The sequence below is a fragment of the Misgurnus anguillicaudatus genome, chromosome 10 (genome assembly GCF_027580225.2).
Source record: "Misgurnus anguillicaudatus chromosome 10, ASM2758022v2, whole genome shotgun sequence".
Classification (NCBI taxonomy): Eukaryota; Metazoa; Chordata; class Actinopteri; order Cypriniformes; family Cobitidae; genus Misgurnus; species Misgurnus anguillicaudatus.
This window is the reverse complement of record NC_073346.2, coordinates 13,654,492-13,681,742: the sequence shown is the minus strand read 5'-3', so window position 1 is coordinate 13,681,742 and position 27,251 is coordinate 13,654,492. Positions and strand designations below refer to the sequence as shown.

General features: G+C 36.4%; 4 protein-coding genes across 9 annotated transcripts in view; 2 read left to right on the top strand and 2 right to left on the bottom strand.

Annotated features, from left to right (window-relative positions):
• cep192 (centrosomal protein 192) overlaps positions 1-2,933 on the top strand; it is a 39,271-nt gene extending 36,338 nt beyond the window's left edge. For all 5 annotated transcript variants that reach the window (XM_073871907.1, XM_073871908.1, XM_073871909.1 and 2 more), the window contains one exon: positions 2,330-2,933. In XM_073871907.1, coding sequence (XP_073728008.1) covers positions 2,330-2,462 — 133 coding nt within the window. In that variant the 3' untranslated portion in view covers positions 2,463-2,933. The remainder of the gene's footprint in view (positions 1-2,329) is intronic.
• Positions 2,934-4,799: 1,866 nt separating this feature from the next.
• On the bottom strand, positions 4,800-8,436 carry LOC129447751 (uncharacterized). The gene is made up of 3 exons (XM_055209570.2): positions 8,179-8,436; positions 7,557-7,673; positions 4,800-5,370 (listed from the first exon to the last, which is right to left on the bottom strand). The coding sequence occupies exons 1-3, from the start codon at positions 8,225-8,227 to the stop codon at positions 5,153-5,155; spliced, it is 384 nt and encodes a 127-aa protein (XP_055065545.1). The 5' UTR covers positions 8,228-8,436; the 3' UTR covers positions 4,800-5,152.
• Positions 8,437-9,840: 1,404 nt separating this feature from the next.
• On the bottom strand, positions 9,841-19,739 carry LOC129447748 (lipid scramblase CLPTM1L). Of its 2 annotated transcripts, none has more exons than XM_073871905.1 (17): positions 19,076-19,739; positions 18,877-18,973; positions 18,467-18,644; positions 14,190-14,311; positions 13,623-13,710; positions 13,425-13,539; positions 13,249-13,343; positions 13,075-13,159; positions 12,874-12,977; positions 12,704-12,748; positions 12,557-12,607; positions 12,177-12,259; positions 11,467-11,501; positions 11,290-11,345; positions 11,135-11,179; positions 10,601-10,716; positions 9,841-10,147 (listed from the first exon to the last, which is right to left on the bottom strand). In XM_073871905.1, the coding sequence occupies exons 1-17, from the start codon at positions 19,272-19,274 to the stop codon at positions 10,063-10,065; spliced, it is 1,599 nt and encodes a 532-aa protein (XP_073728006.1). In that variant the 5' UTR covers positions 19,275-19,739; the 3' UTR covers positions 9,841-10,062. The 2 variants fall into 2 exon arrangements, with proteins under 2 accessions (XP_073728006.1, XP_073728005.1); XM_073871904.1 differs by having other exon boundaries at positions 13,425-13,542; positions 19,076-19,734.
• A 524-nt stretch (positions 19,740-20,263) lies between these two features.
• mrs2 (magnesium transporter MRS2) lies at positions 20,264-26,919 on the top strand. The gene is made up of 11 exons (XM_055211796.2): positions 20,264-20,851; positions 20,933-21,006; positions 21,136-21,172; positions 21,268-21,380; positions 21,599-21,772; positions 24,491-24,621; positions 25,401-25,517; positions 25,689-25,841; positions 26,045-26,162; positions 26,241-26,354; positions 26,483-26,919. The coding sequence occupies exons 1-11, from the start codon at positions 20,683-20,685 to the stop codon at positions 26,552-26,554; spliced, it is 1,272 nt and encodes a 423-aa protein (XP_055067771.2). The 5' UTR covers positions 20,264-20,682; the 3' UTR covers positions 26,555-26,919.
• The last annotated feature ends 332 nt before the right edge of the window (positions 26,920-27,251 follow it).

Sequence of the window (27,251 nt, the reverse complement as noted above, 5' to 3'; positions counted from 1 at the left end):
TTATTTAAGCAATATCGCTCGAGTAGGAGTGTGATATAGCTCTATATCATCACGGCTGTGATTAGGCCAGAGGCACGAGGCCGTAGGCCGAGTGCCGGAGGCAATCACAGCCCTGATGATATGGAGCTGTGTCACACGACTCCGAGAGCGATATTGCTTTTATACAACAGATCGATGGCACACATTTGAAAAACGAAAACTAGAAAACAACAACGGAGTTATTTTAAAAGCCTCTTTGTTTGAGAACTACTTCTTCTGTCACGGATTTGAGGGCGGCCAGAATGACAGGTAAAACTTTCAGCTGCTTTGAAGCTCATAACAACTCAATGGACGGAAAAGCCGTTACTGTACTTCATATTACCGTTTCGTGGTCACAAAGTGTAGTTTTAAGATTAGTTCAGTCAAGAATGTATATGTATTATATTTAAATCTGCAGTCGATTAGTAAAGATAGCGCCTGTTTGAACGTTTGCTTGGTGAGATTCGGTACGAATGAGAACCAAAGCATGAGCGGACGTCAGTGTTCACTCGCCCCGCTGACCACCGCCCTCTCTCGGCTACATTTCTGACAGAGATACCCTGGCTCTCATGTTGGCCTTGTTTGTTTATGATCGTCAAAATGAGATCAAATCAGCAGTATTTGGTGTCATGATCAAACTATTACTTGTTTTTGAATTCATATTTAGTGTCTTTCGTGTTGTTATTGTTTTGGCGCGAGGTAAAAGTTAATAAAACTACTTGTATAACGTTACTATTGCTTTCTCATTTATTCTTAACGTGATACGAGCACTCGATTATTATTATTAAACTTTGTTCTTGTCAGTACTATATAAAACGGTTTTTTATAAGTGTCAGAGAGATGTTTTTGCATGCTGCTTATAAATATATCAGTGGCGATATCTTTATAACATGTTTTAATAGTCACGTCACGATAAAGTAAATGATCAATGTCCACATTTAAAAGCTGCGGTGCTTACCTGCAGTTCCACGGTGTTTTCGCGTTCTGATAAGAAATATAGCTCCAGAAAAAAAACGAGTGTTTATATTCCTCTTTCCAAGTGTTAATCGTCCACACGATGTGACAAGACATTTCTCCCATTAACTTTAACGTAACATCCAAGAGCGCTGATCTTTGACGGAATAACTTCCGATTGGGGATTCACTGACTGATTTATGAGCTAGTAAACTAATGAGACACACGGAGAGTGAGAGTCTGTGTTTTTCCATTCAGAGATGAGCCTCCTTAGGACCTCCATTCACTAGGTGGCGGAATGATACGAAAGGTGAAGCGGTTACAGTGCCGATATCAGCACAATATCGCATACCTCTTAGCCAATCAGATTCGAGAACCACAAAGAACTGTTGTATAATATAGTTTATAGAATTTAAAATATCAATATTTTTCTTTTTTTACAACATGTTTATTTACAACATCGCATTGATTACCCTCTGAAGGGTTGGGACACCTGATAGGTTGTCAGTATGTGCATGGGGAGACGAATGGGAAAGAGAAATTAAGAAATATGTGCCACATTGCTGAAACTTGCAATCATTTGCAGCTTTACTGTGACATTTTAGTCACAGGACCTTAGTTCGGTATTAATATTGGTGTATATATATATAGCAACACTATGTAGTTTTTTTAACTTTAAATAATGTCTCTAAAATTATTTCAGTGATAGAACAACTTTTAACTGGACAAATTGTACTGTTGCTGCAACCTGAGCAGCCTCCTAGCTGCTACAAGCACACTCTGAAAGTGGCGGTGGAGGGTAGAGCACACAGCCCCGCCCCTCCCCCTGCCTGCAGAAGAGTGTCCCGATACGGCGCTGACATCTTGGCGTGACACCATCGTTTTTATAGCATTAAATAACTAACTAAACACAAACTTATTTTGAAAACAAACATTTGAATTTACATTAGCGTGATAAAAACTACAGTAAATGACAGAAACCAGCTTCGGAAAAAAGATATTTGAAGTGTAATTAAATTTTTTAGTTAGTCTCAAGTCCCATTGAATAACATGGGGAGGCAGGATTTATGACCTATACTGGGACCATTCACTGGGGGGGCGATCAAGACGTTTTTGCTTCACTTTTTAGGGCTTGTGCGGCACACTTGGCCTTGACACTTAACCACAGGTTGTAATAAGCTGCTGACCTCTAGAGGGCGCTTATCCCTAAAACGCAACTACATCATAATAAGCTGCTTGCACAAACGACCTATAAGGTAGTGATTTTTGGAAGACCGTCTTATTTGTTTGTTCTCCAACATCTCAGCCCAGTTGCTTTCTTTTTTCATGCCTTTTTTACTTGTGTGTGTCTCTTTAGATCACAACACTACATCAACCTCCCCGTGCAGTTCACACCGGCTACTGCGGGCCAGTTTTCCGGTACGCTAATCGTGCAGACGGACACAGGCGCTAAACTCTGTATTGAGCTCAGTGGAGAAACATCACTGTGAAGACTTGCTGGACATACTCACCGTCAGTAGAGCCATTTTTGCACCTGGACATTTTTTCTAAATGCCTTGCAAAAGAATGTTAAACTTCATATCCTCCATCCCATGCTTTATCAGTTATTATATGGCTATGGACTTGAGGATAATCACCATACAATATGGATATTATATATCCACCAACACTTTTCAAATGATTTTCAATGTGTGCCACTGTCACAGTCACTTCTGTACAGTTATCGTCCCTGTCAGGTTTCCTGTTGTTTTCAGTTTTGTCATCAGGACTTCAGTTAAGGTGAACTGACCTGTTTACACAGTGTTATCACAAAATGGAGCTGAACAAATGTTTTAAGGAGATCTGAATCACCGTGTTTGAAGATTGCACATCCTTTATACAGTACAAAAGTGTCTTGTGTATGTTTGTGATCTGTGTATTTATTTTACCGCTGTTCTTGATAAATAAATTCTTTAACAATTTATTTGTTGCTACGTCACCTTTTTCATCACTCTTGTGTATTTAAAAAATAAAATACTTAGAATAGAATAGAGTTATAGAATTCTAATGTTGTTCACAAGCTCTGTATTCTGCAGACCACTCTACCTATGTCTTCTTTTAAAAAAATCACTCGCCCCTCCCATCCATGAAGTAGCCTACAGCTGAGCTGACGGGGCATACAAACTATATAGCCTATTGCAACATAGTAGAGATTCTCTGCCCAGGACGTTATTTTCCGCTACTATCCTCGGGCCGGGCCGATATAAGCATATTTTTAATCATTATTAGCACAATTGGGGAGAAAGCTATAATCAGAAATATTATATATAGACTATATTTAGGCCAAAGTAACAAATGTCTCCAAAAAGTTACACAAATTACAAATTACAAAATGATTTGTAAAAGTTACAAAATGCAACGCGAGTCAGGTACAGAGTCTCCTCTGGCACGCATCACGCACCGGACATGCTGTGCGGTATGGTGGAGCTTAAGTGCAACACGGAGTTTGAAGATGTAAAGAAAAAAGAAAAACAGGAGAATTAACTTTGAGCAAGTTTGGAGGAAAGTCGGAGGTATGGAACCAGTTTATGTACACATATGCATTCTCACTGGTCCCAGTAGTACGCCTTTTTGTTGTCCTTTGGTTAAGTTATTTCTAAACTCTAACATAATAACTTTATTGACATTACTCGAGTTAATATACGCGATTATAGTGGACCTTTCAATTCACGGGTTTCATTTAATTCTATTTTTACACGTAAATGTAATATTTGTGTCTTTAAGTTTTGTTTCCCTTTGCCATGCCTCCTGCGGTGTAAAAATAAGATATTTTTCGACTTTAAAATTCCAAAATCATGTCCTAAATTGTCGGAATATATTCCAAATGGATTCATTTGAATTTATAGACGTTTAACATTAAAATCGATGCATGGGAATAATTTATATATTTTTTTGAAATTCCTTTTAAATGTCGCATGCATGTTCCTTATTGTACATATATAATTTAGTTCATTTTACGTCGTTTTAATAATTTAATTCAACCGTTTATACTTTCATTCAATAAAGCACATGTTCTGTAACATTTACAAGTGCGTTAAACACCGCAAAACAATTTGGCTATATTTTTAAATATTTTTGAAAAGATGACGAACTAGAAAATCGTTTGCTGAATCTACCTTAGCTTGGACGCATTTTTCCATTGGAATATGTTTAAAATATCAAAATGGGCCAGCATATTTTGATTAAAATATATTCTAAAACCATGCTAAATTATTTTAGACCTTCTCATATAGGCCAACCACACTCCACAGTTCATTCTTGTTCGTTTTATATGTGTTTCATTGTTGCATGCACTTTTTACGCATGCAAACTAAAATGTTATTTATATAGTGCGACCATTGTAAATCAATGCGAATCATTGTAAAAATGTATTAGCAATACATGCCTTAATAACTAGTCCTCGGGAATTTTGCGTTGTGTGATTGAAAAAAATCCAAAATTCTCTTTTGAGACATTGCGAAGCTGATAGATAAACTCATTCGGCGTTCAGTATGTGGCTGTGAGTGTGCGTGCTTGTGTGTAATGCTTATGCCTATTACAGCATATCGGCTGAATGCAATCACGTCGTCAAGACAGAATCTGATAGAATCTGGCTAATACACTGAAATAAATTAAATCATTTTAAAATTACTAAAATTATCCCTCTCTTCATCACACACCCAAAACATGGCATACAAAATGTCTTTGTACAGAAACAAACCAAAATCAAGAGATATTTATAAGAAATAATTTTACTGTCATCGCAGTTTTAAATCTCTGCCACCAGGGGGTGCTGCAGCACCCCCAGCACCCCCACTTCCCGCGCCCCTGGTTGTGTTAACACTATATTACACACAGTCTTTTGTTTTCACGTGCCCTAGTATTTTTGCACGTCTTGCTAGTTTCGAGTTCCTGAGATTCTCAGATAAACAAACTCATTGGAATTTTCACTCCCATGTAATGCATTTCTCATCTTAATAGTCTTCAATCTAGTGTTAATAATCTTGACTTGTTAACTTAATGTTTAAATCAAAAACAAATATCTGCTTGTTACCAAATCAATAAGTTTTCATGATGATTAAAGGCTCAGTAGGTGAATTCTCAGTGAAGATATTGTCTATAAACAAAGTTGTTTAGTCCAGGATGTGATGTGATTAACTCCTCATGTGTACTGTTTGATGAGAAGGGACACGAGGAACATCGGCAGAAGCATCAGCAGTCGGTGAACTTTAATACTCGTAGCTCCGCTGTAATTGCACAGACGACTGTTACAGCAAGAAACTGAAACGCCGTTTCCACTATTGTCCACGGTGGCCACGGATGCAGCCCCTGTACAGATTTTTGAATTGGTACAGGTCTTCGCAATGCCTTTAACCGTTCCTAGAATCACAAAGACATTTGACATTTTCAAGTTTTTCCACATGTCATATTACAGTCTGTTGGTTGGCCCATCAGCCTAAGGCACTGAATTATTGCCTAATTTGAAAATCAGTTGCCTGTCATTTACAGTTCACTTTTATGACATTATTGTTTTATTAGATTACACACCACCTTCTTGTTCACTCACTGGACTGTGACTCATCTATGATGATGTCTTTACAGTCTTAAGGGTGTCTCTAAAATCATTTCTACATGCTAAATATTATGAAATACACTGTAAAAAGTGAAATAAAAAAAACATTTAGTTGAATAAACTTATTTTTTGAGTGTTACCAATTTAAGTAATTTTAAGTAGTGCTGGGCAAAGATTAATTGCGATTAATCGCATACAAAATAAAAGTGATTTTTTTTTGACATCCATAGAGTGTATGCTGTTTGTAATTATGTATTTAAATACACACACACATTCATATTTGCATTTAAGAAACATTTACATGCGCGTGTGTATATATTTATATTTTTATATATTATATATTAACAATAAAAATGGATACATCAATAAAAATGTTCTGAAATGTACTATACATGTATGTGTGGGTGTTTAAATACACATAATAATTACACACAGTAGACACACATATATTAGGCAAAAATTCACTTTTATTTTGTATGCGATTAATCGCAATTAATCTTTGCCCAGCACTAGGGGAAAATGTAAGTGAAAAGGCTTACATTTTTTTTGTTGTTGTTACCAATTAAAGTAATTTAAAAAGAAAATGTACATTTAAATTTTTCACTTATTTTAAGTGTTACCAATCAAGTAAAAAACATTTTAAGTAAATCCAACTTTTTTACTTTCACCAGTGTAGTGCTGAATAGCTGTGTTGTCGTCATGATCGTGATAAACTGGAAATTGAATTTTATAGCAGGAAAACTTTTACATTAGAATAGTCTACAGACCAAAACTAAGATCAACTGATATCTCTTATCTAAGTTCAATGCTTTAGAAATATTTTACCAGAACTCTTTACTCAAGATAGATGATCATTTTATGTTTATCTGATTATGAGTATGCTCTTTTCGTTTTAATTTCCATTTTTTTAAACAAACACATTTGACACACACTTTTATATAGACGGTTTTAAGCAGCACCTACACAAATGGCTTTTGTGGACTAAACGCAACTACCGGTAGACTTCTACATAGAATCAATAACAACAGAGTCCTTTTATAGTAGTTTATTTCTGATAACAAAGGAAATTAATGACAAGTAAATTACCTTCATTCATATAAGGCGTATCAACTATTACATTGAGCTAACGTTACTGTGTAAAATCAATGTATATATTGTTAACTAAACGTCCTTGAATTATTGCCTAGCTGCTAAATTTCTCTGCACAGCAGTGATCCATGCTCGTCGTCTCCTTTTGTCTTTAGGGAACTGAAACTTTTAATTTTCGACAAGCTATTTGCTTTAGAGATCAGTTTAACCCTAACTCGCCAGCCAGGCCGATAAATAAATCAGACAGGTGTTGTGTCGAAGTCTGTTCCCCCTATGTTCCCCCTATTTTTCCCTTCAGTGTAGTGTTTTTATGGCGTTTTTATCACGTTATAGGTTTTATTATTTATATATTTAAAGTTTTAATGGCTACTGAGATGTATATGTGTGCATTTCTGTAATGTATCTGTATTGTTCTTAATGGTAAGTCAATTATTTTTACAGTATGAATCATATTATATGTATAATATTTATTTAATTATGTATGCAAACATCACATTTTTAAAACAACCAGTAAAGGAAAAAAAAGAAAAAGACAGGCTATATTTTAAAAGAATACCCTAATAGAAAACTGTCAAATGGATGAAATATTTAATAAATTGTATTATAAAATACATGATATTATGCCTTTTTAGTATAACCAATTCAAATCTTTAATCTTTCTAAATGTAACGTGATGAAAACGCTATAAAAGCACCACACTAAAGGGAAACATAGGGGGAACTGAGTTCGACACAACACCGGAAGTTCACTCAGGCGCGTAACCTCGTAGGTGCGTACGATGATGAAACCCTTTTTACAGTCTATGGATGTCAATGTTATACTGTAGCTACCAACTGAGTTACAGAAACGCTTCCCAATTAATTGCCCAAAAGCACTTTTCAAAGAGTTTAAGGCATTCGCTTACCTAATTTGGCGACAGTGGTCATGCAGGTGTCAAAGGGAGCCTGGCACTCCTGAGAGTTCTTGTTGCAGTCATCATTAGATGTTGAGGAGCTGCATACATAACACTGCAGTGTATTTACTGCCAAAGACCAAAACATGATTTTTTTTAGGACAGTACATTTATTTACAATTAATACGTAATTTATTTACATACCGTAAATTGAGTCACAGCAACATATTACATGAATTTAACTCATCAAAATAATTTAAGCAATTTCAACTTTTTTGTAAGTTATATGGCAATTCATCACTAATCGAGATTTAAATAGAAAGGTGAACACTTACTGTCCTTGAAACTGTTTACACGACACACATTACATCTGGGTTAATTATTAACGGTGACTAGTTACACGAAAAGGCTTAGTAGCCGAGCTACTCTATTTAACCATCCTAATTCGCACTGAAATATCATCTTAACTTTCTTCCCAATTTCTACCAGACATAAACAAACACATGAGTCAAATAATTTCACAAGAATTAAAAATGACCTTTTCGTAGGAAAACGAACATACCACAAATGTATGTATAAATAAAAAAGAAATAATCAAGCAATTTATCACGAACTTTATATTAAAACCACATACCTGAGTGTAAAGTGAGAAGTATAACGAGCAGACTGAAAAGCGTCTTCATGTTGTTCAAGCGGCGAGTAAATGTGTGACAGGATTGAATGGGTGTCTCTAACTGAAACTCACTGTGTCTTCAAAGATCCACCCAGCAGACATTCTTTCACTTTCCTGATAGACACAAACAAATACTGTTGTGTTCCCTCGCACTTTTGTCCTGGTGGTGTCCCTACCCACATTCAAGCATGACAACTAGCCTAACCTTCTAACACTGTGCGTTGTGTGTATGGATGATGACGTACTCATCTGTCCTGACACATACAGTGCTGATCTTTCCCACTAAAATGTTCACCAGTGGCACCTTGGTTGTATTGTTAGGTGACACACACACTCTAGTATGTGTTTGTTTTTGTTTGTTTGTTTATTTAATTGATGTTGCCATTACATAGGCTTGCATTTTTTTCTCACATTCCCTCCCTCCAAACCAACAGGTCTGTCTGCTTCCTCTGGTGAAACCATAGGGGTGAAACCAGCTATTATCAGTTCCTGTTTATTTGCTCTTTGGTTTTCTAAGAAAAGGAGAACAAGATATCCAGAAGTCTTTTTTGTACAAAATCATTTATTTGGCATTATGCAAATCCCTATTGTTTCAATGCTTTCATAATAAACAAGACTGAATAATGCACAAGACAAAATTATACTGGTAAAACATTAGCAATAAATACCATACTTAGGGAATATTAGCAAACGGGAATGTTAGGATTGATCATCAGCATCCAAGAGTTACCTGACAGCTCATAATGCGGTTGAATAGATGTTACACCATCAGAAATAATGGTCAAAAAATGGTCACGCGGGCAGTATCCTTTAAAAACGTCCTGGTATGTACCATTCAGGTACGGTTATGTATACATTGGCTGACTTTAGATGCAAAGGTGTACGTTTTGACAGGGTATCGCCGCAGGTGACAGTTAAGTACCATTTATTACCAGTTTTACTGAGTGTGTACACTGTAAAAATTCCTTGTTAAAAAATTCTTCCACATACATTTTTAGTTTATTCAACTTGAATTACAATTAATTTAAACTTTCTTGACTAGTAAGGATTTGCTATAAATGATAAAGTTATTTTAACTTTATTTTTTAAAATTTATAGCAACTCCTCACTACACTGTAAAAAGTAAAAAAATTAAAATTATTTCAATTGGTAACACGTAAAATATTTAAAACATTTCAACTTGAATTTTTCACTTCGCTAAGATTTTTTGGGGGTTTTCAATTGAAGTCATTTTTTAAAGTTGATCCAACTTTTACGTTTTGTAGTGTAGGCAATAAAAAGTTGAAATTAATTGTAATTTCAAGTTGATCAAACTTGTGTAAGGTTGTAAGGATTTTACAGTGTATGTTTGAGAAGCCTTTGCATATATATTTGTGTAATCAATGCAAAACAGCAAACGCAGATGGTACATTTGACTAGTGGTTCAAGTCTTAGTGACCAAACTTACCCAACATGTTGTTCCCTGGGTTCACATATTTTCGAACACTGAGTCTTTTAAGTAGAAAATTACTGGTATTGTCATTTCATTCATTCTTCCTGAATAGCATTGGAGGGTGAAGCTGTATAATTTCCTTTGGAGCTTCCATTACTGTAAGTGGTTTGCTGGCCTGAGTCAGTGTGAAATACATTTACACAATTTAATATAAAGCATTCGTGCTCAAATTATTTACTTCAGTCGTACTGTATAAAATACTGAGTCCTACAACTGTACATTAGAAAGCAGGCTTGTTGAAAGAATACAGTAAATGTCTTTGGGCAACTGTAACGCCCCTCTTCTGTGTCCTTAGCATTTCTCTTGTGTTACATGCATGAAGAGCACACGCTCTCGGAGAATGCTGCAGGCGCTTAGTCCTCGTGTGCCTTTCCTTTTGATTTCTTCCTGTGTGACGTCCCGTAATCACGTGACCTGGACTTGCTCATTGGATAAATCCTGAGGACGGTCAAATAAACAGTTTTAGTTCATGAACACTGCTTTCGAAAAAATGTGGCACTGCCTAATACAGACTCATGGTCTGATTGATGATTCTAACATCTACAAATGTTAAATCTTTGACATGGCCAATATTAAAGCTATCAAGGTTATATTTTCACTGAATGTTCTTTATGTAGGATGATTTTGAATTAATATAGAAAAGAGTAAATCACAAATGAATGACTTTAGCTGGGTTTTCACAAGCAGAGTCACGAATATTCAAATGGATGGTTGATGGTTTTAGTGGAGGCTACAAATCTTTCATTAACCACAAGTGTGCATTTTTCAATTGAGAAGAAACAGAGTCATGATTGAATAATTGTATAGTTTGCAAAGTCAGAGATGACCCAACCAGCTCTTACATCATAACCAGCCTGTGATAAAGGTCTGTGCCATATAAGTGTTGCCCACCTGCGCTGATAGAGGTAGATGAGGAAGACCACATCATCTCTGAAACAGGCCAGCTGATGTGGTCCAGGGGTTGTTATTATACCACTGAAGACATCACTGATGAATGTGTTCAAGCCCTGATGATGAAAAGCAAAAAACTTTGTTACTTTCCTCTGATAAAGATATTATTATAAGTGTGTGAGACGGTTTTACGCAATGTTTTTGGTATCTTTTTATATAGAGCGCAAAAACATTACCTATGCACGAAGACATCCTACTTAGTCAATATTAAAGATTTCAAGGTTTTACTTTGACTGAATGTTCTTTACATTATGTAAGATGTTTTTTTATGTAAAAAACAGTAAATCAATAAAAAAAATTACTAGCTGGGTTTTCCCAGTCAATTGTCCACACTTACAGTACATGTTTTGTATATAAAATGCAATACAATATTTGAAAGTACGGTATTACAGTGCAGTATGTAGTATTGTAAATTCTATTATTTCAAAAGATGCAAGAAAATGTATTTCTTATTCAATAAGTCCTTTAACATACCTTATACATTAAGGTGGACATCTGCAGGTGACCCACTGATTTTAACTAAAGAAGCAAAATACACACAGGTGATCAATCACATAAAACAATACAGGATAAAGACAAAAGTAGTTGAGCTGCATTGTAAGGTGCTGGTCTAGACTATAAAGACAAACCTTGTAGTTAATGAAGAGCTGAGGAACCATCGACAGAAATCCAAATGCATAAACACCTTAATGTTTAAAAGAAAAAATATTATATTGACTTTCTTTCTAAGTAGCTAAGTGAGCAGTAAATAGGCTATACATTATTATTATTATTATTATTAGCAACACATATATTTAAGCTCTTACCACTAATAAGGCCATTAGTTATCCAGGAATACCAACTATTGAGTATACAAAACAAATGACACTGCATTATATAATGATATGAAATGAGAATGATATACAAAAGAGAAGGCAAATCAAATAAAGATTAAAGGGCATCTATTATGCAAGATCCACTTTTACAAGGTGTGACAACATAAATGTGTATCCATAGTGTGTAAACACAACAACCCTACAATGAAAAAACACTCCTTCTTTTTAAATCTCAATTAAACAAAAGCAGTTTTATTAGACATGCAATTTTAATTCTCTTGTTAATGTGACATCACACTGATGAAGCCCCATCCACAACCACTGACTGACAGTCATGCATTATGATAGTTTCCGTCCTCTGCAAGATGTACCCTGTCCGCCATATCTCAAAAGCAAGATACTTTTGTCTCAGACGGTATTCACAGGAATCAGATCTATTTTAACTAAAAGCGCTCACTTTCTCTTTTGGTAAGGGAGTGAGGAGCAGTAGCTCATTTGCATTTAAAGGTACAGACACAAAAACTGTGTGTTTTTGTTTCTACCCAAATAGGAACATTATGAACATGCAATAATAATTGATCTGTGGGGTGTTTTGAGCTGAAACTTCACAGACACATTCTGAGCACTCCTGAGACTTAAATTACATCTTATAAAAACGGCCATAATATTTGCCCTATAAGTTTATCAATTTAAAATCTTACCTTTTGTTTTGGAGATATAAGTATGAATATATAGCTCCACTGATACACAACGGATACATCAGGTATGACAAGAATTTCATAGCCTGTAGAAATAAAGAGAATGACAAGGTAAAAGTTTAAATGGTATCATTTACTAAAAACAAAAACAAGGATTATAGTACATCCAATAACAATGCCCTAAAACCACTCAAAAACACCCAACATTGGGTCAAAAAGGCACAAACCCAACCGGTTGGGTTGTAATTTAACCTATGCTGGTTGTTTTAACCCATTGTAGGGTCAAATATAAAAATTTCATTAAAAAAATTCATTTTACCCAACGGTCGGGTTTGTCCCTTTTTGACCCAACACTGGAGTGTATTATGTACAATTGTGCATACCTTAGAATCAAACTCTTCTGTTGCTCGCTCATAATCATCCAATTTTTTATCCTTTAAATAAAAATGTAAGATGAGTAAATCATGTAGTATATATTTAATACATACTTTTTTATTAGGCTATGTCATAAGTAATGCACAGTAACTTACATGAAATTGGGGTGAAAGTGCTATGACCTTATTCACCTTCCATAACTAGAAATTGAAGATATATTAAATGATTGTCACAAGAACGAATAATACAGAACGAAAATGGTTAAGTTGAATATGAAAGGAACTGGCAGCAGTTTAAATAGAGTACATCTCATCTATTTTAGTACCTCAATCAGAGCTGCTATTCCAGTGGGAAGCAGAATTAACCAGCTAGATTGCTCTTCTAGTAGATGGAGGAAAATTACAATGGTGCTAAAACATCTCCAAAACACTGCAGACACACATAGAAAGAAACAGATGATATTGAGTTTTTTCTATTCTTTGTGGTGTCTGGTTGTCATACAGTACATCAGGTATTTATGCAGTACCTGATCTCCTGGAAATGCCTGCTAAAGTCTTCTTTTCTCTCCAGAACTTTATGTCATTCTTAAAGGCAAAGACTTCAAATGAAAGCTGCAAAATAAAGTCATTCACCTGTGATAAGATACATACACACATTAAAGAGATTAAGTACATACGTCTTAGCGTCTAAAGCATTTTACGTGGAAGGCAGGGAGGAGGACTGACAAAGCCAACACATGCAGACCGCTCTCCACAAACATGGCTTTGATTTCATCAAGGCTCTGCTCGGAAAATCCTGCAAAGTTTAAAACATGCATGTGCTTACAACTGAATGAAATATTAAACTTTAGAAAAAATTCAAGAATTGGTCACTCACCAAAATGTTTGAGGGAATATATGACAGCATGTATGTGAATCCATAGTCTGAATTTGCGTAAGGTGATGGCGTCATATGATACTGTCAGTGGCACTGCTTTTGTGGTCCGGTTGATCTGCTGTGTTTTATAAGAGAATAATTCAGATATATGCATATTCATACAGCGTCTCTAAACTATCACACAAATGCTTTACATACAATCAAGTCTTTCAATCGGCTTCTCAATTCATCGACCAGTAAAAGGGGCAGATACAATTTCTTCTTTTCCCGTTTTCCATCTTCAACTCTGAGGAAGAAATAATAAAATAAAAACAAGACATAAGACACATTATCTATATACAAGAACCAAAGTAAACTTTAAAACTACACTGTAAAAAATTACTTGTTTCACTTAAATTTTTGAGTTTAATGAACAATTCATTTCAACTTTTTGACTAGTGAGGAGTTGCTGTAAATTATAAAAATAAAGTTGATTTAGCTTATAATATATCAACTTTATATTCATGATTTGTAGCAAATTTGGTCATAATTTTTTTTCTCAAAACTTTTACACTTGCCCCAAACCTCACAGTCAATAGATTTGTGTAGCAGAGACAAGCAATCTTGTCATTCATGCAAGTCAAATCCTAATACGCAACCTAGTAATAAAATACATACTGTATGTCTGACCTCAAAGCTGTACTTATCTTGGAAAAATGTAATTCAATAAAATGTAATTCAATAAAAATTTGTTATTGAAGTAGTTTGAACGGTTTAAAAACTCACATTTTCATATACCGCCGTAGGTCACTGGGAACCCCAGAGTTGCTGAAGATAAAGTCCTCATTCATTAGGTTCAAGGTAAGACATGATCTCCAATATGAAGCAATCCGCCGATTCTTTGGTGTCTTTACATAAAATACACAACCAGAAATATACATTTGATCACAGTCTACAATATATGCTGATTTGTAGGCTTGTAATTAGGGATGCACCGATATGGAAATTTTGGCCGATACCGATAACTCTTTCTTTTTTGGGGGCCGATAACCGATATATATATAGGCCGAAAAATATTCATATTAATTTCACAATGAAAAACTCCCAGACCGCGGACATCTTATCTTTGCGCTAGACAAGCATACTCTTCTTAAGCTCGCAACACGTGTCATCTTCGTGCTATGTCACAGAAAGCACCAATCAAAACTCCACATGGCCAGCAATAAGCAAGTGAAGTGGTTCAACAAACCAAAACAATCCATCATTTATCAGCTTTCATTTATCGGCCTAATTTTCCTATCAGACCGATAACCGATAATATTAAAAATAAGCAGTTATCGGCTGATAACGATATGTCAGCCGATATATCGTGCATCCCTACTTGTAATATCGCCTAGTACAGTGGTTCTCAAACTTTTTCAGCGTGCGGCCCCCCTTGTGTACAGGGCATTTCTTCGCGCCTCCCCCCAAAGAAAATTAATGACAAAATTGTTCTAAAATATAACATTTTAATTAAACAAAACATATAAAATTATTCAAAGTAGTGCTGTTGGTTAGTAGCCTGATATATTTTTTTGGTTTAATTACACAGAATTCATGATAAATTCATGTATTTTATAAAATGTCATAAAACTGGATCCCCCCTGGCACCATCTCGCGGCCCCCAGTTTGAGAACCACTGGCCTAGTACATACAGTATTAGTCAATATGTGAACCTAGACTACAGAACCAGTCTTAAAGTGATACTCCACCTTTTTTAAAAATATGCTAATTTTCCATCTTCCCTAGAGGTAAACATTTGATTTTTACCGTTTTGGAATCCATTCAGCTGATCTCCGGGTCTGGCGCTAACACTTTTAGCATAGCTTTGCATAATCTATTGAATCTGATTAGACCATTAGCACAGCGCTCAAAAATAAACAAAGAGTTTGGATATTTTTTCTATTTAAAACTTGACTCTTGTCTTGTAGTTACCTCGTGTACTAAGACCAACGAAAAATGACTATTTTCATGCGCTGCGTAATATCATTGCGCCTCCTGCAGCCATGTTACGACAGCAAAGTCCTTGATTATTACGCCAGAATGAGAGTATAGTTCCATATATTGGCCAAATCGCAACTTTTAATTTTCCATTGGTCTTAGTACACCGAAGCATTTTTTTTAAAAGTGGAGTGTCCCTTTAAGTCGCATGGGTATATTTGTGGCAATAGCTACAACAATACATTATATGGGTAAAAAATGTCAATATTTTTTGTAAATATATATATTAAAAAATTATCCTTAGTAATATGTGTTGCTGAGGACAACTTTAAAAGCAATTTTCTCAATATTTTGATTTTTGCATCCTCAGATTCCAGATTTTCAAATAGTTGTAAATAGGGTCCTATCCTAACAAACAATACATCAGTGGAAAGCTTATTTATTGAGCTGTATACATCTCAAATTTAAATAAATTGCTCCTTATGACTGGTTTTGAGGTCCTGGGTCACAAATATTCTCACAGACAGAAGTGCAGAATCTAGCATTAGCATTTTTATGCTGTTAGGTAGGTTACAGTATAAGCTAACCTTAACAATACATGTAATGCTTACAATACTTTTAGAGCAAAATCATGTACACAAATCATGCCAAACATATATAGATACACAGCTTATTTGTCATAATGTGAATAAATGTATGCACAATGTCTATATATTTATAGAGTAATTTTGCAAACACTCTTATTTAGAGTTACACATAAACACTTCACATATAAAACTGCCACTGACAATCGATGGCAAGTGCTCAGTTCAGAAATGCAACTACAAGGAGAAGCACTGCATATATTCTTAAAAATAAAGGTGCTTCATGATGAAATATAAGAACCATTTTTGGCTAAATGGTTCAATGGAGAACCTTTAACATCTGAAGAAGCTTTTTGTTTCACAAAAGCTTCTCTGTAGTGGAAAAAGCTTCTTTAGATTATAAAATAGTATAAATGGCACAGATTTTCTACTTGAATTTCTCTCTGAGGAACCAAAAATGTTTTTTCTATGGCATCGCTGTGAAGAACCTTTTAAGAACCTTTATGTTTAAAGGGGTCATAGCGTGAAAATCAGATTTTTTCCATGTTTAAGTGCTATAATTGGGTCCCCAGTGCTTCTATCAACCTAGAAAACGTAAAAAAGAACAATCCAGTAAATTTGTTTGGGTAAACCATTCTATGCAAAAATTAGGTCGTTCAGATTTTGCCTGTTTTGTGAGATAGGTACCAAGGTCAATTACAATAAATCTGCCCCTTAACTCTTTCGCCGCCATTGACGAGATATCTTGTCAATCAGAGAAACCGCTTCCCCGCCAATGACGAGTATTTCCGTCTTTCCACAATACCGCTATTATTCACCAGGTGGCGCCCTTCCGCAACTTTTTAAAACCGGAAGTATTGCCCTATGGCAAGCAGCTGCATGTCCGTGTCTGTTTTATAGATCGCTCTGAATGGGATCTCTATGAAAAGTCCGTCACAAAAATGGAATTGCAGAAACCTACCCATATTCAAAAGCTGATTACAAAAGAACTACTGAAGGTAGGATGAAATGTTTTTTTTTTAAGCAGAGGGTCTGTTCTTTCATTTGGTATATTGTATGTTTATATATTTAAAGAAGAACGTTTTCTGAAAGGCATTAAACTTTTGTGAAAATCATGAAAACCGCTGGTGCTGTCTGGCAACTTTTTTTTAAAAACGCTGGCAGCGAAAGAGTTAATCTGCACTATCCAACCACGGCACTGCCATTTAGTGCAGTGAGAAAGAGAGAGAAAAAAAAAATTGACAGTACAACTGAGTTAGGGTTGTGCCAATAGACGATAGTATCGTGTATCGACGATCTTCAGACATATTGCCAATGGCAGGCTTTCATGGATAGTCATGACGATAGTTGGCGAATGGTTGTTATTATTATCATCATAGTTTTACATGAACATCAACATTGCATGCGGGTTTGTGGGCTTCACTTTACATGGAGAGCTTGTAGAAAGAGGATTTCTTCTTGCACGCACCTGCACTTAATGCGCGCGTCTTGGACTCCTTCTAGTACCTAAATCAGATGTGTTTAAAGCGGCACCTCTGAGAGCACTGAGCACCACTGCTTGACACGTGTAGCCTTCTGCAACAGCACTAAAAAAATGCATTATATTGTTTGTATTAGCGCGCACGCGAGTGTGCGCAGGTACATGTTTTTACAGTCATTAAGTAATCATGTTAAAAAATCAGGATTATGATTTCCCCCATAATTTAATGACGCGCTCGGATTAATGGCATTAGTTTTAAAAAGGTTGCGGTCATGACGGTGTTGATCTTGTTCTTTTTTGTCCACCAGTCAAGTAACTTGTCATAATGAGTAAAAAATGAAGAATTAATTAAATGAGTAAACTACTGCCCCGCCCCCCGATACTATCGTGTATCGCCGATCTTACAGGCAGACAATAGGACAATCTCAAAATGGGGCATATTGCCCAACACTAAACTGAGTATCAATTACAACAAAACACCATTGTTGCGATCAGTGTTTACATTTCATCAGCTCATTTGCATTTTAAAGGACACGCCCAAAAATTGCTTTTGGTCTGGTCTACAAAGTGGCAATTTTAACATGATATAATAAATTATCTGTGTATTTTGAGCTAAAATTTCACATATGCACCCTGGGGACACCAAAGACTTATTTTACATCTTTAAAAAAATCTCATAATATGACCCCTTTAAGAGTGTTTACACTTAAAAATCCGATCTCATGGCAGTTCGTACGTATTTTATGAGGTGCTAATTCGTACGACCACATTTGTACGGTTTGCTTTCATCCCTGTGATGTTGGGGTTTTATGATTGATTTTTTAAATTAAAAAATCATACGTACCATTCACGTGGTATGATTTCATACGAATTAGCCAAAATATTGACAAATTCCCATGAGAAAACCTAAAATTCATCCCTACCAAGGGTAAGTTTTGAGTCTGGATGGATTCAGATGTTTTGGACAAGGTAAGGATAAGTGGTAAAGTAGTACAGACAGTAATGCTCAGTCACAGTACCTCCTGTGTGCTCGTGGTGGTTGCAGACTGAAGGGGGATCATCTGAGACATGAGACGGGTCACAAGCCGCACGTGTCTGTTGTCTTTCCAGGGTGACACTCCGCTCTTGTGTACAAACACTACTGCATGAACTGTCCCATTTTTATGGGTTATCTCAGGAAGGGTGACACTTACCTTCCTTTAATCACAACAAAACAAATCATTAAACTTGAACAGCTGTCTCAACAAACAAACAATGTGGGTAACAAAATATCAAACTAAGTCAAACTTATTGTTGTACTAACTTTAAAATAAACCCCACATGGTTTGATATCTTGCTTTGTAATGCAGTATAGTACTGCACTGTACAGATCATTCATACAACTGACCATTCAAATGACAAATCCAAACCACAAATAAGATCAGCTTGCCTTTCAAACTTGTTGTTGATGTCAAATCTGTCAACTTTGAACAGGAGGTTGTGTCCAGACTCATCACTGGGATCCAGGGTGTAATAGATGCTCAGCTTTAGATTTCAGATAAGACATTCTCACATTACATACATTCATAACAATCATTCCATCTCATATATCTTACAGTTATATAGCTATATAGGAGTGTGGCTCAGCTGCAGTCGAGGTTTAAGGGTGAGATAAGATGAAACGCAGCTGTCTCCTTTGGAGCTGTCACAGGGTTTGGTTTGAATGAAGCCGTATATGGCCCAGCATGTATGGAGAACGTATACCACCAGCACACCAAAAATCACTTTGGTGTAAGACATCTTAAACTGAGACCCATTCTTGGGCTTTGAATAGCACGACGGAAACATCTTAACGCCAGATCGTTGTAACAAAAGCTTTTAGGAATATCACCGGCTGCACAGCATCACTTGCATCTTCGTTCATTCATTCATTAATCTTCGGCGGAGGGATAAATAATGCGCTGCTTTCATTCCAGGCGCTGTAAAAGCGTCAGTGTGACATTTAGAGCATTAAAACTGGATCAAAAATGTTCATTTACAAATCTTTTTGGCACCCACTGCATTCCAAGACCGATGTGAAGACCTGCGAGTATTTTTAGCATCACAAATTCAATAGCTGTGGGAGGATTCGAGTGGGATGTAGGCGGAAAACGCCACCTCGTGGTCCCTATTACAATCTGCACTTGTGGCTTTTATGAAACGTGTATGGCTCTCGTGAATTTAGTGCAGAAGTTATGTATAGACGCACATAACTTTTATGAACAGTTAAAAAATAGTATGGTACAATTATGTATGCATTTGTATGAGGCATTTCGCTTTTAAATTGATGGTCGATGTTTTGTTACTATTATTAATTACAGATATTAAAGTGGTCCCAAAAACAGCATTTTTATTTTAGGCCGGTTCATTGTTTGGCTGAGCTTCTGGTTTGAGTTCAAAAGCTTGGTGAACCATTTAAGTAAAAACAATAAAACATTACCGTAAAAACAATAAAGCTGCAAACTACAAATAAAAATCTAAATAAAAAAAAGTTTACTGATAACGAAATGATATTATAAACGTATAAAGACGTATGAAGTATGTTGATTAGTAAATCTAGTGTAAATCTAGTACTTATTATGCTAAAAATGTATTGTTTATTTTTTTATTCTGTTAAACTTTGAAGGCAACACAATTTTACACCGGCTTGTAGCTAGAAGGGATACAGCTACGACCAAAATCTCGCCGGTTGAGCGCTGTTTTCATCCTAGAACCGACATCTCGCGAGATTTGGCCGTGCTGTATCCCTCTAGCCAAATACGTGCGCTGCGCCTTTAACGACAGTCCGGTGACGTCACGCGAGCGCATGCCAACCAGCGGAAAGAACAGCATAGCGCGTGCTGGACGCTCACGTCATCACCTGCTTCCGAAAACATTCGCCGATTCATAGGGATGAAAGTCAGCAACGTGTACGGCTCTTTAATGAAAAACATATACTAAACGTATATTTTCATACACTACCAATGTCTTGTTACAGTAAGTTAGCAGGATAGCAGGAACTCTCCGAACCCGGACGAAACTTTCGGAGCTGTTTCATAAACTTAAATTTAACAGTAACTACAAAATAGTAGAATTATCAGGTTTTCATGCGGTTTAAGTAAGACCAAAGTCATCTCAACACAGTTTGAGACCAGTGTTGATGGAGTTTGTTCTCATACGGTAACCTCATCGAGGTGTCCGGGAGGAGATATGGACTTTTAACTACGAGTTTTAAATCATGGAGTCGTGTTTGAGGTTTGTGTGTCGAGAGTCTCTCAGGAAAGTGTCCGCGAAGTGCTGGACACGGAGATCTGCGATGTGCACGAGATCAGCTTTCAGACACCCTCTTATATCAACACGTGCCCGGTCACAACACAGCACACTGCAGCTGAAAGCTCACATACAACGTACGTGCTCATCTTACGCATCTGTTGTTTTATAACACCGGTGTTAAATGACTGGGATGACACATTTGTTTCTGTCTCTAGATCTCTCCTGTCGCCAAAGAGTTACAGATGCATCCCAGGCAGCCCTGTCTAGTGTTGCACCTGTATTTGTAGTGGTAAGACAAACATTTACTGTACATATAGTACACCCCTATGCATTGCATCAATTCGGTTTTAGTACACACCGTGACTATGTCGGTACAAGGTCATTTACTAACTTGTTAGTAAACATTTCTATTCAACAGATGAAGTTTGAGCCAGATGGGACCGTGACCTCAATTGGTGAGTTGGATGCAGTTCATGCCTACTCATAGCGCTTGCTGGTATTATAAGTGTGTCTAGCAGGGCTGTCAAGAGTGTGCCATTCTGTACTCTAGAAAAGAAGAAGACTGAGTTGTATCAGGAGCTTGGTTTGCATGCGAGAGATCTTCGGTTCCAGCATATAACAAGCATTACTGCACGAAACAATGCCATCATCATGCGTATGGAGGTATGGCCGCACAATGCTATACAATAAGATTCACACCTGCTAATGCAATGCAATGCAATGCAATGCAACTTACTGTTTCAAAAGGAAATCACTTCACAATCTTCCTGAAATATTCAACAAATTCAACAAAAAAAGTTACTTATATTAGGCCTTGAACCTTAAATGACATGATTTTCTGACATAAATATTCGTAAATTCAATTTTTCTTTTCTGTGAAGTCTCTCAAGGCAGTGGTTACTCCTGACTCTTTGCTGGTGCTGGATTTTCGTGGACTGGGTCTGGAGAAGTGGCTGGTGTTAGAACTTGGACCACAGTTGGCAGGAGATGGAAATTTGGCCACTTACTCTTTGCCCTTTGAATTCAGAGCTTTGGAAGCCATTCTGCAACACAGGGTGAGGAAAAAAGGGTGAGAGTAATAAATAGGGATGCTGACGAAATGGTGAAAGGTGTCCCGAGGTGCAGGGCCGTGCACAGACATTTTGAGGGGCAGTGGCCCAAACCAAAAAGGGGGCAAGGGGGGCACAATTTATATGGTTTTAACAATATGATGTGTTATAGATTAGTATCAAATAATATAAGTGATTATAATGGAAAATAGACTTTATAACAAGATTTAGAGTGTGACAAAACTTCTTAATATTCTATATGATTTACATGCTGAAGCTTTGAATCCATGTTTGCAATTTTGAACAGCTTTTGCAGCCTCCCTTCCAACTCTGTCTTTTTTATTTAAAAAACATTGTTTTTTTATTTTTTTGTCGACAAAGTGTGCCAACAACAGCAAATTTGGTGTTATTTATATTAGATCTCATTGGGTACATTACTCATTAGACAATCACTGTAATTCTAAAAATGTTTGCTAAGTTTTTAGCACTTTAAGAAGACAGAGAGCAAATCATCCACAGAAATACAAAAACATAGGAAAGCCGAGAGAGGTCATCCATATTTTTATTTTTGCTGCTTGTTTTCTCATGATCTTGAGATAACAAAAGTTGTTTTCTCGCTCAGACATAATAATCCAAATGCCATAATGTAATTTCCTGTCCATAATATTTCATTTATTTTGAAGTGGACTGCTGATGCATATGGAGTCTTCGCCGTTACCACGCGTAACTAATTGTCGATAGACTTAATAAATAAATAAAGTTTGATGTTCGTGAATTTGGGAACCGTCTCTAAAGTGCACTGTACACGTTTCTATCTTCAATAGTATTTAACAGTTTATTTGAATAAATATAAAACATCTAAAAAGGTGTGCATTATAGTTGACAACCACGAACACTTTACAGTTGATTTTGTGACTGTTTGTTGACTTTAAGTTATTCCATTTTAATGCTGTTTAAAGTAGAAACGTATATGGAGTTACTTTAAAGACGGTCCCTAAATTCACCGCACTATCAAATGGTCAATTATTGGCAAATCTGTTTCATCTTGAGCGAATCCCTGAAGTAAAATCTCATTTGTTCATCCTTGCTAATTTGCTAAATATGCTTTTGCTGTCTAAAAATTATGTTCTATTGAGTACACGTATGCTTTAATCACATCACAAGAATACAACTTTTGTTATGTCGAGATCACGAGAAAACAGCAGCTAAAAGATATCGAGAAAATTAAGTAATGAACACAAGCAAGCAAAAATAAATATAGAACACGACCTCTCTCGGCTTCAAACTACCAAATTACTAATTGAGCAGCTCAACAACTGAGGTAATGTAATGAATCTACCTGTTAATACAACAAACTGTCGTCTTCGCTCTTCAAAGAGTGGACACAGAATGTGAGAGATGCTGCGGAGCGGGCGGGAAATCACGAAGTGGATTACTAGAAACAGTGGATCTTTAGACGAGCGGTAACAGAACACTTTGACTGGGGTTTGTGAGAGGGGCACCTCAGCCGATTAGGGCAGAAGGGCAGTTGCTCTAGCCACCGGGCCACCCCCCTGTGCACGGCCCTGCCGAGGTGAAATTTTGTCTCGTTATATCAGCATAAAAAGTTTGTGGCAAAACCTTTTATAGTGCATGCCATGCATTATATTCTCTCTTTTAATGCATTTGCTTTTTTGTTTGGGTTTCCAATAATGTTCGTTTGGGAACTTGTATAAAGTTTGAGATGCGTTGTGATTGTCTGTTGATCCTTCACGTGAAGCCGTCTCAGCAGTTCAAACCCCACTCTGAGTTTACATGATTTAATTTCTGCATATTTATGCTCAAGAATTACATTGATATCATTTCTATTATAAAGAGTTGTACACATATTAAAGATTTAAATGTATTTAAATGTTGTTTGGCCAAAAGTAAATGTTTTCTCAATCGAAATAAAAAAGTAAAAACATCAATCGCGAGTCCCCTGGTGCCCTCTGCAGGCATTTGTTATAATACATAATGCTGGTTTTTATTACACATTAATGTTTTTGATTAAAAAAAAACTTGTGTATACTTAGTTTTGATACATATTTATTATATGTATAACTTACTTAGGTCTATTTTTATTACCAAAAAATATCAAATTACCCCCAAATAATTGTTAGGGACAGTCCTAGATTATTTAAAGGGACACTCCACTTTTTTAAAATATGCTCATTTTCCAGCTCCTCTAGAGTTAAACATTTGATTTTTACCACTTTGGAATCCAAACTGTTTGATTATTTTTAAGCGTGAATCTAATGGTCTAATCGGATTCAATGTATTATGCTAAGCTATGCTAAAAGTGGTACCGCCAACCAAACTGTAAAAATCAAATGTTTCACTCTAGGGGAGCTGGAAAATGAGCATATTTTCAAAGGAAGTGGAGTGTCTCTTTAAACATTTCAAAATTATGTGATTTCTGTTTTCCATTCATACATTTTAGCATTGAGGATTTCTTAAAAAGTTTAAAAATCTCGTCTGGTCTCGTGAACCCTGGCTCGTGTCTCGTCTTGTGCCACACCCCTAGTAATAAATATGTTGTTTATGAATAAATATAAATGTATTTAATTCTCACCTTTATTATAACATATTATCTGCTATTTGTCCATGTTGTTTTGGTGTTTGTCCTAATTATTTTTTCTTGTGGTATATGTGTAATCATGTGTTGTGGCATGTTTATATGGGTAAGCATGTGTTTTGGCACAGGTAAATGTACTGCAGGCTCGGCTGAATGAAGTTCAGCCACAAATTCTGGATTGCCTGGAGTCATTGGTTGACCCGAAGCTCCTTTCTGCTGACCGCAGCAAACTGCATATGCTCTTGATTAATAGCAAAAGGTTAGTGCATTTAAGGAATAGTTCACCCAAAATGTTTTGTCATCATTTATTTACTCCCATATTCCAAACTTGAATGACTGAATAATGAGAATCAAGGGCATCTAGTGAATATAACCCTAAACCAACGTAACTATTATAATTTATTACAACATGTGTAAATTGCCACTTTGTAGGTGTGAGCAAAAATGTGCCATATTTGGATGTGTCCATTAAAATGCAAATGAGCTGATCTCTGCACTAAATGGCAGCGCCGTGATTGGATAGTGCAGATTAAGGGACTGTATTATCCCTTTCTGACATAACAAGGTTTTGGCTAGAAGGGATACACCTACGGCCAAACACTCGCTGGATGAGGACTGTTTTTATTCTAATCCTATCCCCAAACCTATCCCTAAACCCAACATTTCACGGGATTAAGGCCGTAGCTGTATCATATCTTGCCAGAACCACTTTGTTCATTCTAATCCTACCCACAAACCTAACTCTAAACCCAACATCTCATGAGATTTGGTGGTAGCCGTATCCCCTCTAGCCTGAACCCGGCTTGCGCGCTCCTCTCACTCAGAAACAGCGCACACCTGTTTTAAAACTATGGTGCTTAAAACGTGTGCAAATGTTCATTTCTTGAAACCACACACACATAGCCCGTAACCTCGATAGAGACAAAATCCGGTACCGGTTGACACATTTCTGCCGGTTTGACATACCTACCGTTTTATTGCCCACTCCTAGTCGATGGTATTTGAAGCTCTATATAATCTCCAAAATGTCCCTTGCAGCCTGTCAGAGCTAGAGACGGACATTAAGGTGTTTAAGGAAAGTCTGCTCAAGATCCTGGATGAGGATGAACTGATAGATGAACTCTGTCTAACCAAGTGGACTGACCCACGAGTGTTGTAGGTGAAACTTGCTTTGTTCATGTTTTGACTATGGGCACACCCATCATGTTTCAGAATGTAATCTTATTGTTTAAATGTACACATATATTGTTGTTGTCATTGTATATATCTGATCTTTGGTGTTATCCGTTTTTGGTCTTATTTATGTGCATGTTTAAATGGAGCCAGTGAGGAGAGCAGTCTGGGTATAGATCATGCAGAAGAGATGGAGCTGCTACTGGAGAATTACTACATGCAGGCCGAGGAGCTCGGCAACAAAGCACGGGAGCTGAAGGGACTCATTGATGACTCTGAAAGTGTCATCTTTATTAATCTGGACAGGTACTAGATGTAACCTTGTCCTTTTAATTGGAGTTAATTGTTGTATTGATGCATCCTTCAAGTGCACACTACCACACTACTGTTTCATTTTCATTTTAATATGGACTGCATGCTATCTGTCACATCCCAAGTCGTGCACTAGAAAACTATGTAATTAGTTTTTTCATTTGCCCTCATTTACTTTTATTTTAAACTGCTTTTAGCCATCGAAACGTCATGATGAGACTGAATCTCCAGCTCACTATGGGAACGTTCTCCCTCTCTTTATTTGGCCTGATGGGTGTGGCCTTTGGCATGAATTTGGAGTCTTCTTTCGAAGAGGTTGGTCCATCATTACATCTACTGTAGTGTCATACCCAACACATCATCAGAGATAATAATTTGTGTTTGTGTTTGCAGGACCCACGTGTGTTTTGGTTGGTGACGGGGTTAATGTTTCTTGGCAGTGGACTTATCTGGAGAAGACTTCTCTCTTTCCTAGGCCGACATTTAGAGCCCAGCTCTCCACCTCCAGTATGTGGAGCTTACAGTGTTTTTATATTGCAATACTTCACAGCATCTCTTACACTATATAAGTGATTCTTTAATCCATGTTTTTGGTGGTAAATGGTGTTAAATTTATATATTTTTTCTGTTCACAGATTCCCCCTGTTTGGAGGAAAAACCAAATTAGCACATTAAAAGCGACAGACATTAAACCAGGGATAAGATGATATTTCGACCGTTGCTTTTTTATGCGTTTTTATTTCTTTGTCTTTCTCAGTTACTGCATTTCTCAGTATTACGTGGCACTCAACCGGGTCATCTACTGTTAAAATTTATCTAACATATTAGGTAATGCATGATGTCATGTAGACAGATTGCTATCTGACATTGTCTTCGGGTATGTTCTGTGGTAATTTCTGTATTTATTGTTGTGAATATTATGATATGATGAAGTATGTACCTTTTATTGGCCATGTGTGGCATCTTTCAAAGAGCAAAATTGTCATCCATTTGTTCTTTATCCTTGTTGATACTAAAGCGACAGATCATTGTCAATATATGACTTTAATAAAACATGTACATAAAACATCAATTCTTTGTGGACTGGAATTCAATACTACATTCGATGGTTATAGAAAATGGATTTTTACCTTGTCATTGTTGTTTAACCCGTTAATTGGCGCTGTCCCGTGAGCGGGACACTTAGGTTTATTTCAATATTTTCTATGTAAATGTTAATCTATCACGACAAACTATATATTGTTGGAAAGGTCTAAGAATGTAGTTTTCATATTTCAAAACCTTTTAGCAGTAACAATAATGCAGTAACTGTAATTTATTCATTTGTGACACAAGTATGCAGCAAACCTCACAGCAAACCAGCACAAACTTCAGTTTTTTGACAATTTTATGTATTAAAAATAA